At 32.4% G+C, this 15,632-nt stretch overlaps 1 protein-coding gene across 1 annotated transcript; it reads left to right on the top strand.

Moving 5' to 3' along the window:
* Positions 1–3,516: 3,516 nt before the first annotated feature.
* LOC142224486 (uncharacterized) lies at positions 3,517–15,045 on the top strand. Its single transcript, XM_075294261.1, has 4 exons — positions 3,517–3,569; positions 3,722–3,790; positions 3,871–3,896; positions 14,060–15,045. The coding sequence occupies exons 1-4, from the start codon at positions 3,517–3,519 to the stop codon at positions 15,043–15,045; spliced, it is 1,134 nt and encodes a 377-aa protein (XP_075150376.1).
* Positions 15,046–15,632: the final 587 nt, after the last annotated feature.

The following is a 15,632-nucleotide window of genomic DNA, read 5'->3' as shown; positions in this document are numbered from 1 at the left end:
CCAAATTTAGAAAAAAAGGGCGGTACATATATATGGGAGCTATAGCTAAATCTGAACCGATTTCAATGATTTTTTGCACATATAGTTAGTGGTATAGAAGACAACATTTAGCCAAATTTGAGTAAGATCGGTTGATAAATAAGGGTTTTATGGCCAAATTTAGAAAAATCGGGCGATACATATATATGAGAGCTATATCTAAATCTGAACCGATTTGGATGAAATTTTGCAGACTTCAAGGGCGATGGAAAAGATTACCTTTTGCCTAATTTGCTGAAGATCCGTTTGAAAAAAAGCGCAACGTGACCCCATTTGTCGAAATCGGGAGATACATATATATGGGAGCTATATCTAAATTTGATCCGATTTCTTCCAAATTCAATAGCGTTCGTCCTTGTGCCCAAAAAACTCCTTGTGCCAAATTTCATCGAAATCGGTTAATAATTGCGACCGGAATCCTGTGAACAACAAATACATGGACAGACGGACGGACGGATGGACGGACGGTCGGACGGACGGACGGACACCAAGCGCTAGATCGACTCAAGAGGTGATTCTGAGTCGAATGGTATATATTTTATGGGGTCTAAAATCAATATTTCTGGTAGGCACATTTTTTGGCCGATCAAACTTATTATACCCTGACCACAATGTGGTTTAGGGTATAACAAGTAAGGAAGTCTAAAGTCGAGCGGGGCCGACAATATTATACCCTTCACCACTTACATATCAATATTTTTGATACCATCTTAACACCTTCAAATTTGTTAGGAACTATATAAAGGTTTATATTCCCATATACAAATATTTAAATATGATTTGGACAATTGATGACCGGAACGGACCACAATGTTAGTAAAAAATATCGGAAATATTTTTAAATTGCATAAAATTTAGCAAATCTGCATTTATAATTTATATGTCGATATATACTAATTAGAGTATAGGTAAATTTGAATCATTTTTGCGAGTTTCCGACTTAACAGTGACGATTTTACAAGGAACATGTGGGTATTTTGGCCATATTTGCTAAAATCGGAAGAACATATATATGGGGGCTTTGTCTAATTCTGAGCCGACCTTTATAAAATTTGGCACACATTGCTAAAATTTTAATTGAACGCTCAGTGCAAAACTTAAAATTTTTCGAAATGAAACTTTGGCCACCGTAGTCATATGAATCTAAATCGGGCGAAAGAGTTATATCTAAATCTGAACCGATTTCAACCAAATTTGGCATGTGTTGCAAGAATGTTAGTCCTACTCTCTGTACAAAACTTCAAGAAAATCGGCGCGAAATTTTGACCTCTGTGGCCATATAAGTTCGTATCGGACGAAAGATATATATGACAGCTATATCAAAATCTGAACCAATTTCAACTAAATTTGGCATGCATAGTAAAAATGTTATTTCCATTTCCTGTGCACAATTTTAAGCAAATCGGAGGTAAATTTTGATCTACGGTGGTCATATCTGTAAATCGGACGACAGATATGTATGGAAACTATATCTAAATCCGAACCGATTTTTTCCAAAATCAATAGCGATTGTCTTTGTTCCAAAAAACGACCCTATGCCAAATTTGAAGACGATCGGACTTAAACTGCGACCTGTACTTTGCGCACAAAAATACATGAACAGACAGACGGACGGACATCGCTAAATCGACTCAGAATTTAATTCTAAGACGATCGGTATACTAAACTATGGGTCTCAGACTTTTCCTTCTTGGCGTTACATACAAATGCACAAACTTATTATATCCTGTACCACAGTAGTGGTGAAGGGTATAATCATTGAAAATGATCAAAGTTTGCACTACTTCCAGATGACAAGTTGGAGATCCAAACTACTTTTGTGGAAGCTCTTTTCTGCTGGGTATTTATCACCGACTTGGTCATAATTCACGTACTTTAGAATCGATCTGCTTCAAATTTCAGATAGTTTTTGAGAAACACGTTACATCTGCAAAATGTCATCCGTTCAGATTTAGATATAGCTCTCATATATAAATTTCGCCCGATGTGCTCTTTTATGGCCCTGAGTTTAATATTTTTTTGCTTCATGTTTTGCACAGAATAGCATCGTCCAAATTTGTTTGAAATCGGTTAAGATTTGGATTTAGCTCCCAAATATCTTTCGCCCTGTTTACACTCTTATGACCATAGAGCACGATTGCCACTTGAGCCAAAAGTAATCTACCAAACTTTTTAAGACATTTTTACCAAAAAAATTATTTTGACATTTTTGATCATTTTATTTTTAAAAATTTTATTTCTGTAAAAAAGATTTTCAAAGTTTTATTATACCCTGCGCCACACTGTGGAACAGGGTATTATGAGTTAGTGCACATGTTTGTAACACCCAGAAGGAGACGAGATAGACACATGGTGTCTTTGGCAATAATGCTCAGGGTGGGTCCCTAAATCGATATAACCATAGCTCCCATATATATGTTTTTCTGATTTCGACAAAAATGGTCAAAATACCAACATTTTCCTTGTTAAATCGCCACTGCTCAGTCGAAAAGTTGTAAAAATTACTCTAATTTTCCTAAACTTCTAATACATATATATCGAGCGATAAATCATATATAAACTTTTGCGAAATTTCCTTAAAATTCCTTCATATTTAAAAGTTTCCCATATTTGTTTACATATTTTTTTACTAGTGCATTAGGCAACATAAATTTTGAGTCTATAGATTTTGTAAAAGTCTATCAAGTTCTGTCCAAATCGAGTGATATTTAAATGTATGTATTTGGGACAAACCTTTATATATAGCACCCAACACATTTGACGGATGTGATATGGTATCGAAAATGTAGATCTACAAAGTGGTGCAGGGTATAATATGGTCGGCCCCGCCCGACTTTAGACTTTCCTTACTTGTTTATATATGAGATTTTGCCAGAATTAAATGTCTATAGAAAATGTTGTAAAAATGTCATTTCTAAAGAAAATGTTGTCAAGCTTTCGTTTCTATAGAAAATTTTGAAAAAATTTTATTTGTATAGAAATTTTTCTCAATATTTTATTTCTATATAAAACATTTGTCAAAATTTTATTACCATAGAATTTTTTGTCCACAAATTTATTTCTATAGAAAATTTGATCAAAATTTTATTTCTACAAAAAAAAAATTTAAGTACCTCTTAGTTGGAGGGGAATATTTTGAAAAATCTACAAAAACATCAAAAATTCTACCAATTCTACCTCTTAGTTGGAGGGGAATATTTTGCAAAATCTACAAAAACATCAAAAATTCTACCAATCTACCAATCTACCAAACAGTAAAATATCTACAAAATTTTGGTAGAATTCTACAAACTTTGCAACCGTGATACAGATGCCAAAGATTTACTTCGATTTACGTGAAATTTTCCTCTACAACTTTTACATCACTACTATCCGAAATATACGAAGCATCCTACGTTTTTATGCGAACATAATATTTTTGGTCGTTTGTGTGTAGTATTTTATGTTTGAAAGTAAACCAGAAGATCCATAAAAACCATGCAAGCCTACCCCTTAACAGGCAATTCTAATGCCCATTTGACTTTACATTTGTATGTGTAACGAAGTTACGTTTTTGTTAGGCGGGGTGGAGGTGCAGGAGTATGTGTTAACATTAAAAATGCAAACATAATCACACGGCAAAGTGACAATGTCGAAACTCGTATACATTTTTACTCTCCTCTGAGAAATGAATACCTTTTAGGCTTTTTTCTTATGATATTTCCAGTACCTTTAGCACCAAATGGTTCAATGTAGGGATGCTGATGGCGGAGTGAGTGAGGTAGTGTAAGAGAGCTTTTGTGGCATGTGTATGTGTATGTGCGACTAAAGATGCCATATCCGTTTCCTTAGAACAAATGATGTTGGTCTTATGTCAGGTTGGGAGCCACCATGGTGCAATGGTTAGCATGCCCGCCTTGCATACACAAGGTCGTGGGTTCGATTCCTGCTTCGACCGAACACCAAAAAGTTTTTCAGCGGTGGATTATCCCACCTCAGTAATGATGGTGACATTTCTGAGGGTTTCAAAGCTTCTCTAAGTGGTTTCACTGCAATGTGGAACGCCGTTCGGACTCGGCTATAAAAAGGAGGTCCCTTGTCATTGAACTTAACATGGAATCGGGCAGCACTCAGTGATAAGAGAGAAGTTCACCAATGTGGTATCACAATGGACTGAATAGTCTAAGTGAGCCTGATACATCGGGCTGCCACCTAACCTAATCTATGTCAGGTAAAAACAAGTAAGGAAAGTCTAAAGTCGGGCGGGGCCGACTATATTATACCCTGCACCACTTTATAGATCTAAATTTTCGATACCATATCACATCTGTAAATTGTGTTGGGTGCTATTTAAAGGTTTGTCCCAAATACACACATTTAAATACCGCTCGATTTGGACAGATTTTGATAGGCTTTTACAAAATCTATAGACTCAAAATTTAAATTGGCTAATGCACTAGGGTGGAACACAATTTTAGTAAAAAACCAGTAAGGAAAGACTAAAGTCGGGCGGGGCCGACTATATTATACCCTGCACCACTTTGTAGATCAAAATTTTCGATACCATATCACATCGGTCAAATGTGTTGGGGGCTATATATAAAGGTTTATCCCAAATACATACATTTAAATATCACTCGATCTGGAAGAATTTGATAGACTTCTACAAAATCTATAGACTCAAAATTTAAGTCGGCTAATGCACTAGGGTGGGACACAATGTTAGTAAAAAACTATGGGAAACGTTTAAATCTGAAGCAATTTTAAGGAAACTTCGAAAAAGTTTATTTATGATTTATCGCTCGATATATATGTATTAGAAGTTAAGGAAAGTTAGAGTCATTTTTACAACTTTTCGACTAAGCAGTGGCGATTTTACAAGGAAAATGTTGGTATTTTGACCATTTTTGTCGAAATCAGAAAAACATATATATGGGAGCTATATCTAAATCTGAACCGATTTCAACCAAATTTGGCACGCATAGCTACAATGCTAATTCTACTCCCTATGCAAAATTTCAACTAAATCGGAGTTAAAAATTGGCCTCTGTTGTCATATGAGTGTAAATCGGGCGAAAGCTTTATATGGGAGATATATCCAAATCTGAACCGATTTCAACCAAATTTGGCACGCATAGTTACAACGCTAATTCTACTCCCTATGCAAAATTTCAACTAAATCGGAGCAAAAAATTGTCCTCTGTGGGCAAATGAGTGTAAATCGGGCGAAAGCTATATATGGGAGCTATATCTAAATCTGAACCGATTTGGCTGATATTTTGCAAGTTTTTCGAGTCTCATAAAATATTCGGATGTACGGAATTTGAGGAAGATCGGTTGATATACACGCCAATTATGACCAGATCGGTGAAAAATATATATGGCAGCTATATCTAAATCTGAACCGATTTTTTCCAAAATCAATAGGGATCGTCTTTGAGCCGAAACAGGACCCTATACCAAATTTTAGGACAATCGGGCTAAACCTGCGAGCTGTACTTTGCACACAAAAATACATCAACAGACAGACAGACGGACAGACAGACGGACAGACAGACAGACGGACATCGCTCAATCTACTCAGAATTTAATTCTAAGCCGATCCGTATACTAAAAGGTTGGTCTATGATTACTCTTTCTTGGCGTTACATACAAATGCACAAACTTATTATACCCTGTACCACAGTAGTGGTGAAGGGTATAAATATGGGAAACGTTTAAATCTGAAGCAATTTTAAGGAAACTTCGAAAAAGTTTATTTATGATTTTTCGATCGATATATATGTATTAGAAGTTTAGGAAAATTAGAGTCATTTTTACAACTTTTTCGACTAAGCAGTGGCGATTTTACAAGGAAAATGTTGGTATTTTGACCATTTTTGTCGAAATCAGAAAAACATATATATAGGAGCTATATCTAAATCTGAACCGATTTCAACCAAATTTGGCACGCATAGCTACAATGCTAATTCTACTCCCTGTGCAAAATTTCAACTAAATCGGAGTTAAAAATTGGCCTCTGTGGTCATATGAGTGTAAATCGGGCGAAAGCTTTATATGGGAGATATATCCAAATCTGAACCGATTTCAAGCAAATTTGGCACGCATAGTTACAACGCTAATTCTACTCCCTATGCAAAATTTCAACTAAATCGGAGTTAAAAATTGGCCTCTGTGGTCATATGAGTGTAAATCGGGCGAAAGCTTTATATGGGAGATATATCCAAATCTGAACCGATTTCAAGCAAATTTGGCACGCATAGTTACAACGCTAATTCTACTCCCTATGCAAAATTTCAACTAAATCGGAGCAAAAAATTGGCCTCTATGGGCAAATGAGTGTAAATCGGGCGAAAGCTATATATGGGAGCTATATCTAAATCTGAACCGATTTTGCTGATATTTTGCAAGTTTTTCGAGACTCATAAAATATTCGGATGTACGGAATTTGAGGAAGATCGGTTGATATACACGCCAATTATGACCAGATCGGTGAAAAATATATATGGCAGCTATATCTAAATCTGAACCGATTTTTTCCAAAATCAATAGGGATCGTCTTTGAGCCGAAACAGGACCCTATACCAAATTTTAGGACAATCGGACTAAAACTGCGAGCTGTACTTTGCACACAAAAATACATCAACAGACAGACAGACAGACAGACAGACAGACGGACAGACAGACGGACAGACAGACGGACAGACAGACAGACGGACATCGCTAAATCGACTCAGAATTTAATTCTAAGCCGATCCGTATACTAAAAGGTTGGTCTATGATTACTCCTTCTTGGCGTTACATACAAATGCACAAACTTATTATACCCTGTACCACAATAGTGGTGAAGGGTATAAATATGGGAAACATTTAAATCTGAAGCAATTTTAAGGAAACTTCGCAAAATTTTATTTATGATTTATCGCTCGATATATATGTATTAGAAGTTTAAGAAAATTAGAGTCATTTTTTCAACTATTCGACTAAGCAGTGGCGATTTTACAAGGAAAATGTTGGTATTTTGACCATTTTTGTCGAAATCAGAAAAACATATATATGGGAGCTATATCTAAATCTGAACCGATTTCAACCAAATTTGGCACGCATATCAACAATGCTCATTCTACTCCCTGTGCTAAATTTCAATTAAATCGGAATAAAAGATTGGCCTCTGTGGTCATATGAGTGTAAATCGGGCGAAATCTATATATGGGAGCTATATCTAAATCTGAACCGATTTCAACCAAATTTGGCACGCATATCAACAATGCTCATTCTACTCCCTGTGCTAAATTTCAATTAAATCGGAATAAAAGATTGGCCTCTGTGGTCATATGAGTGTAAGTCGGGCGAAAGCTATATATGGGAGCTATATCTAAATCTGAACAGATTTCAACCAAATTTAGCACGCATAGCTATAATGCTAATTCTACTCCCTGTGCAAAATTTCAACTAAATCGGAGCAAAAAATTGGCCTCTGTGGGCATATGAGTGTAAATCGGGCGAAAGCTATATATGGAAGATATATCTAAATCTGAACCGATTTCAACCAAATTTGGCACGCATAGTTACAATGCTTATTCTACTCCCTGTGCAAAATTTCAACTAAATCGGAGTTAAAAATTTGCCTCTGTGGTCATATGAGTGTAAATCGGGCGAAAGCTATATATGGGAGATATATCCAAAACTGAACTGATTTCAACCAAATTTGGCGCGCATAGTTACAATGCAAAATTTCAACTAAATCGGAGTTAAACATTTGCCTCTGTGGTCATATGAGTGTAAATCGGGCGAAAGCTATATATGGGAGCTATATCTAAATCTGAATCGATTTCCACCAAATTTGACACGCATAGCTATAATGCTAATTCTACTCCCTGTGCAAAATTTCAACTAAATCGGAGCAAAAAATTGGGCTCTGTGGACAAAGGAGTGTAAATCGGGCGAAAGCTATATATGGGATCTATATCTAAATCTGAACCGATTTGGATGATATGTTGCAAGTTTTTCGAGACTCATAAAATATTCGTATGTACGGAATTTGAGGAAGATCGATCGATATACACGCCAATTATGACCAGATTGGTGATAAATATATATGGCAGCTATATCTAAATCTGAACCGATTTTTTTCCAAAATCAATAGGGATCATCTTTAAGCCGAAACAGGACCCTATACCAAATTTTAGAACAATTGGAGTAAAACTGCGAGCTGTACTTTGCACACAAAAATACATCAACAGACAGACAGACAGACAGACGGACATCGCTAAATCGACTCAGAATTTAATTCTAAGCCGATGCGTATACTAAAAGGTTGGTCTATGATTACTCCTTCTTGGCGTTACATACAAATGCACAAACTTATTATACCCTGTTCCACCGTGTGGCGCAGGTTATAAAGAGTGATATTGGAAAAACTTCTAGAGGAATTAGGTTAAATAAAATGCAAAATGATTTGATTTTACATTATAAAGATTTGCTGAATATGAATAATTTAAAAAAACATATATACTTTTTTTAAATTTTTTCGACGTTTTGAATAACACTAGCAAATATTTTGTCGCAAATTCCACGACTACAGGGAAATAGACACTTTTCCCATATTTATTTATTCTGACTGTGTGTTATCTAAAGTAAAAATTTTAAAATTTAAATTTATTCGTTTTGTTTGTTATTATTTATTGTGAAAATTGTTTATTGTGAAAATTGCCTAAAATAGGGATTTTTATACTGTCTCAAAAGAAATTCTTGTAAAATGAAAATTTTGTCCATCTCTAGAAGAGATTTTTTGAATGTATGACTTATGAAGAACTTCCAATTTTTTTGCTGGGCCTATACTGAATTTGTGATCTTCATGAAGGGAGCCTACCCATGCCTGTAAAACAAATTTTTCTATGGATTTCTATAGACCTCGTTCACACATATACATTCAAAGTCATGACCATTAAATAAAATACAAGGAAATTATATATCCATACTCCTCGCACATTGTAGCCATAAATATCCTTTATACCGAAGGCAGTTTCCATATATGTATGTAAGTATCTTACAAGATGTATTATGTTATTTTCTTAAAGCATTACTACCTGAAATAATGTTGAATAATTGATAATATCTCTAAGGACATATAAGAGAAGGACTTCTTGCATTTCAATTTGAATGAGAGTGTGTTTGGGTGTGTATGTTTGTGCATATGTAATTGTGTATTTGCTTGAGTTCATTTCTCTGCTTGTTTTGATGTATTATGCTTTTCGGTTAGAGAGGCTTTATTGTTGTAGTGATATTGGTATGCGTGTGTGTGCGCTGTTTGTGTAAGCAAGCGTAACAAATCCTTGATTAGATTAAATGTAGCATATGTAGGGTCAATAACGGCCCCATAAACAGGTAGGAGTCATAAAACAATGGCTATACTAACCATGCCACCAATAAAGAGAAGATTTGTTACAATAATAACTAAAGGGTGATTTGTTAAGAGCTTGATAACTTTTTTTTAAAAAAAAACGCATAAAATTTGCAAAATCTCATCGGTTCTTTATTTGAAACGTTAGATTGGTCCATGACATTTACTTTTTGAAGATAATTTCATTTAAATGTTGACCGCGGCTGCGTCTTAGGTGGTCCATTCGGAAAGTCCAATTTTGGGCAACTTTTTCGAGCATTTCGGCCGGAATAGCCCGAATTTATTCGGAAATGTTGTCTTCCAAAGCTGGAATAGTTGCTGGCTTATTTCTGTAGACTTTAGACTTGACGTAGCCCCACAAAAAATAGTCTAAAGGCGTCAAATCGCATGATCTTGGTGGCCAACTTACCGGTCCATTTCTTGAGATGAATTGTTCTCCGAAGTTTTCCCTCAAAATGGCCATAGAATCGCGAGCTGTGTGGCATGTAGCGCCATCTTGTTGAAACCACATGTCAACCAAGTTCAGTTCTTCCATTTTTGGCAACAAAAAGTTTGTTAGCATCGAACGATAGCGATCGCCATTCACCGTAACGTTGCGTCCAACAGCATCTTTGAAAAAATACGGTCCAATGATTCCACCAGCGTACAAACCACACCAAACAGTGCATTTTTCGGGATGCATGGGCAGTTCTTGAACGGCTTCTGGTTGCTCTTCACTCCAAATGCGGCAATTTTGCTTATTTACGTAGCCATTCAACCAGAAATGAGCCTCATCGCTGAACAAAATTTGTCGATAAAAAAGCGGATTTTCTGCCAACTTTTCTAGGGCCCATTCACTGAAAATTCGACGTTGTGGCAGATCGTAAGTCTATTCATGATGAAATGTCAAAGCATACTGAGCATCTTTCTCTTTGACACCATGTCTGAAATCCCACGTGATCTGTCAAATACTAATGCATGAAAATCCTAACCTCAAAAGAATCACCCTTTAGCATTGCAGCATCTAACAATAAACATTTTTATATAGTGAAGCTTTATTATGTTTACGACAGAATCCAAGATGAAACTCCATTTGGCACGTAAAGGAAATTAATATAATTTCTAGCAACTTTTCAAGAAATTGATATTAAATATAATAACTGAACTTCAAATAACAAATAAAACCTACAATAATAAAAGCTTTATTTCTATAGAAAATTTTGTTAACATTTTATTTCTATACAAAATTTTCTAAAAATTCTATTTCCATAGAAAATTTTTTCAAAACTTTATTTCTAAAGAAAATTTTGTCAAAATTTTAATCCAATAGAAGATTTAATTGAAATTCTATTTCTATAGCAAATTTTATTTCTATAGAAAATTTTATCAAAATTTTATTTCCATAGAAAATTTTGTCAAAATTTTATTTATATAGAAATTTTTCTTAAAATTTTATTTCTATAGAAGATTTTCTCAAAATTTTATTTCGATAGAAAATTTTCTCAATATTTTTTTCTATAGAAAATTTTCTTAAAATTTAATATCTATAGAAAATTTTGTAAAAAAATTATTTCTACACAAAATTTTTCTCAAAATGTAATTTCTATAGAAAATTTTGTAAAAATTTTATTTCTATAGAAGATTTTATTGAAATTCTATTTCTAATATTGCAAATTTTGTTTCTATAGAAAATTTTATCAAAATTTTATTTCTATAGAAAATTTTGTCAACATTTTATTTATAGAGAACATTTTCTTAAAATTTTTTCAAAATTGTATTTCAATAGAAAATTTTGTAAAAATTTTATTTCTACAGAAAATTTTTTCAAAATTGTATTTCAATAGAAAATTTTGTAAAAATTTTATTTCTATAGAAAATTTTCTCAAAAGTTTACTTCTACATAAAATTTTCTCAAAATTGTATTTCTATCGAAAATTTTGTAAAAATTTTTTATATATAGTAAATTTTCTCAAAATTTTTTTCTATAGAAAATTTTGTTAAAATTGTATTTCTATAGAAAATTTTGTTAAAATTGTATTTCTATAAAAAATTTTGTCACAATTTTTATACCCTCCACCATAGGATGGGGGGTATATTAACTTTGTCATTCCGTTTGTAACAAATCGAAATATTGTTCAAAGACCCCATAAAGTATATATATTCTGGGTCGTGGTGAAATTCGGAGTCGATCTAAGCATGTCCGTCCGTCCGTCCGTCTGTTGAAATCACGCTAACTGCCGAACGAAACAAGCTATCGACGTGAAACTTGACGTAGGTCAGATGGTATTGCAAATGGACCATATCGGTCGACTTTTCCATATAGCCCCCATATAAACGGACCCCCAGATTTGGCTTGCTGACCCTCTAAGAGAAGCATATTTCATCCGATCTGGCTGAAATGTGGTACATGGTGTTAGCATAGGGTGTCTAATAACCAAGAAAAAATTGGTCCATATCGGTACATAATTATTTATAGCCCCCATATAAACCGATCCCAATGCGGAGGCTTTTAGAGAAGCAAAATTCATCCGATTCGGTTGAAATTTGGTATGTGGTGTACTTATATAGTATCTAACAACCATGCAAAAATTGGTCCAAATCGGTCGCTAATTCTATATAGCCCTCATATAAATCTATCCCCAGATTTGATTTCTATAGAAAATTTTCTCTAAATTCTATTTCTATAGAAAATTTTCTCAAAACTTTATTTCTATAGAAAATTTTGTCAAAATTTTATTTCCATAGAAAATTTTGTAAAAATTTAATTTTTGTAGAAAATTTTGTCAAAATTTTATTTCTGTACAAAATTTTCTCAAAATTCTATTTCTATAGAAAATTTTCTCAAAACTTTATTTCTATAGAAAATTTTGGCAAAATTTTATTTCTATAGAAAATTTTGTCAAAATGTAATTTCTATAGAAAATTTTGTCAAAATTTTATATCTATACAAATTTTTCTCAAAATTCTATTTTTATAGAAAATTTTCTCAAAACTTCATTTCTATAGAAAATTTTGTCAAAATTTTATTTCTATAGAAAATATTGTCAAAATTTTATTTCTATAGAAATTTTTGTCAAAATTTTATTTCCATAGACATTTTTGTCAAAATTTTTAAAAAAATTTTGTCAAAATTTTATTTCCATAGAAAATTTTGTAAAAATTTAATTTTTGTAGAAAATTTTGTCAAAATTTTATTTCTGTACAAAATTTTCTCAAAATTCTATTTCTATAGAAAATTTTCTCAAAACTTTATTTCTATAGAAAATTTTGGCAAAATTTTATTTCTATAGAAAATTTTGTCAAAATGTAATTTCTATAGAAAATTTTGTCAAAATTTTATATCTATACAAATTTTTCTCAAAATTCTATTTTTATAGAAAATTTTCTCAAAACTTCATTTCTATAGAAAATTTTGTCAAAATTTTATTTCTATAGAAAATATTGTCAAAATTTTATTTCTATAGAAATTTTTGTCAAAATTTTATTTCCATAGACATTTTTGTCAAAATTTTTATTTTCATAGAACATTTTGTCAATATTTGTCTTTCCATACAAAATTTTATTTCGATAGAGAATTTTGTCATAATTTTATTTTTATAGAAATTTTTGCCAAAATTTGTATTTCCATAGTAAAATTTTGTCAAAATGTTTATTTTCATAGGAAATTTTGTCAACATTTGTATTTCCATAGAAAATTTTATTTCGATAGAGAATTTTGTCATAATTTTATTTCTATAGAAATTTTTGTCAAAATTTTATTTCCATAGAAAATTTTGTCAAAATTTTATTTCAATAGAGAAGTTTGTCAAAATTTTATTTCCATAGAAAATTTTGTCAAAATTTTGTTTCTATAGAGAATTTTGTTAAAGTTTTATTTCTATAGAAAATTTTGTCAAAATTTGTATTTCCATAGAAAATGTTGTCAAAATTTTATTTCTATAGAGAATTTTGTCAAAATTTTATTTCTATACAAAATTTTGTCAAAATTTTTTTTCTATAGAAAATTTTGTCAAAATTTTATTTCTGTAGAAAATTTTGCCAATATTTTTATTTCCATAGAAAATTTTGTCAAAATTTTAATTCTATAGAGAATTTTGTCAACATTTTATTTCTATAGAGAATTTTGTTAAAGTGTTATTTCTATAGAAAATTTTGTCAAAATTTTATTTCTATAGAAAATTTTGTCAAAATTTTATTTCTGTAGAAAATTTTGTCAAAATGTTTATTTCCATAGAAAATTTTGTCAATATTTGTATTTCCATACAAAATTTTATTTCGATAGAGAATTTTGTCATAATTTTGTTTCTATAGAAATTTTTGTCAAAATTTGTATTTCCATAGTAAATTTTGTCAAAATGTTTATTTTCATAGGAAATTTTGTCAACATTTGTATTTCCATAGAAAATTTTATTTCGATGGAGAATTTTGTCATAATTTTATTTCTATAGAAATTTTTGTCAAAATTTTATTTCCATAGAAAATTTTGTCAAAATTTGTATTTCCAAATACAAATTTGTATTTCCAAAACAAATGAAAAAAAATTCGTGAATAAAACGAAAACTGAATTTCCGGATGACATAAAGTGGCTCCTATCACTCGGAGAAAAATTTGGTTTACCAACGCGTAAAGCCGATTTTCCGATTTTCAAGTATATTGCAGATTGGGAAACCCTAATACAAACCAACAGCAATAAGGAAGAACAGGAAAAGGCCAGAACAAAATTCGCAACTTCAGTAGACAACTATAGAAACAAAATGAGCCAAAGCGGTAGGGATAGATTTATTACAAACACAGTGGAACGAGCTAAAAAATGTTTGAAAAAGAATAAAAACATTTTAATTATGAACGCGGACAAAGGCAATACGACAGTGGCTATTGAAAAAGAATATTACCGAAAACGAATGCAACAAATCGTAGGCGACATTATGACTTACCAACGAGTAAATAAGGATCCAACACAAGGCCTGCAAAAAAGGAATAACGAACTGGTAGAAGAATTATTCAGGAACAAGTTAATTACAGAATTGGAAAGAAGAAGATTAAAGACTGAAATTGCATCAGCGCCTAGGTTGTATGGTTTACCTAAAATCCATAAAGAAGACTATCCATTAAGGCCCATATGCTCTTCGATAAACGCACCTGCAGCGGGATTGAATAAATATCTGGTGAATATTTTAAAAAACTTGACCAAAAACTCCAAATATAACGTGAGAGACTCGAGACAATTTAGAGATAAGATAAAAAACTTGACAATCAAAAATGACGAAAAACTAATCTCCTTCGACGTGGTATCTCTCTTCCCCAGCGTACCAGTAGACCTCGCTATCAAAATAATAGAAGAAAGATGGGACGAAATTAAGATGCACACAGACATGACAAAGAATTTATTTATTAAAGTATTAAAATTTTGTATAATAGATAACAGATATTTCCAATATGACAACAAAATAGATAAACAGAAAAAAGGACTGCCGATGGGATCACCAGCCTCCCCCATTGTAGCAGACATTCTGATGGAAAAACTACTGGACGATAGCTTGAAAAAACTTGTACATAAACCTAAGGTAATAACAAAATACGTCGACGACTTATTTGCAATCATTAAGGATTGGTATCAAAAAACACGGCGTCGGGAAGAATTATGAATTTCTTTTCCAAGCATCCAAAAAGAATAATCTTGAATACTGCCCAAAATCTGATTCATAGAGTACTTTCCATAAGTGACCAAAGATTCCATCAGAAGAACAAGAAGAAACTACAAAGTATACTGGAAGAGAACAATTTCCCGAAGAAACTTAGTAGGGATTTAATAGCTGACTTTAAGCCACGTACAGAGAAACTGTACAATGACAAGCAGCAAAAATCTTACAGATCATTACTGTATATACCGGGAATATCGGAAAGGATATCAAAATCCAACATTTTTGACAGGAACAAATACAACTTAGCGCATAAGTCAAATAACACCTTGAAAAAACTGTTTACCAACACCAAAGACAAAATCCAAAAGGAAGAAACACCGAACGTTATTTATGAAATTCCATGTGAAGGAAATTCTTCGGAAAAATGTGTAATGGTCTACATCGGAACCACAGAAAATAAATTAAAAACGAGAATATCAGGCCACAAATCAGATATAAAAAATCGTAATAATCAAAAATTACAAAAAACAGCATTAGCAACCCACTGTGCAAAAACAAGGCATCAACCAAACTTCAATAATGTACGCATA

Source organism: Haematobia irritans, chromosome 2 (assembly GCF_050003625.1).
Source record: "Haematobia irritans isolate KBUSLIRL chromosome 2, ASM5000362v1, whole genome shotgun sequence".
In the NCBI taxonomy this organism is placed as follows: domain Eukaryota; kingdom Metazoa; phylum Arthropoda; class Insecta; order Diptera; family Muscidae; genus Haematobia; species Haematobia irritans.
This window is presented reverse-complemented; position numbering and strand designations above follow the sequence as displayed.

What these genes read in the sequence shown, in the direction of transcription:
- LOC142224486 (XM_075294261.1), top strand. Translation starts at nt 3,517, where the DNA reads ATGCAAGCCTACCCCTTAACAGGCAATTCTAATGCCCATTTGACTTTA. An exon ending in GCCCATTTGACTTTACATTT is followed by an intron (nt 3,570 to 3,721) that starts GTATGTGTAACG and finishes AATACCTTTTAG; the next exon opens with GCTTTTTTCTTATGATATTT. An exon ending in GTAGGGATGCTGATGGCGGA is followed by an intron (nt 3,791 to 3,870) that starts GTGAGTGAGGTA and finishes CCGTTTCCTTAG; the next exon opens with AACAAATGATGTTGGTCTTA.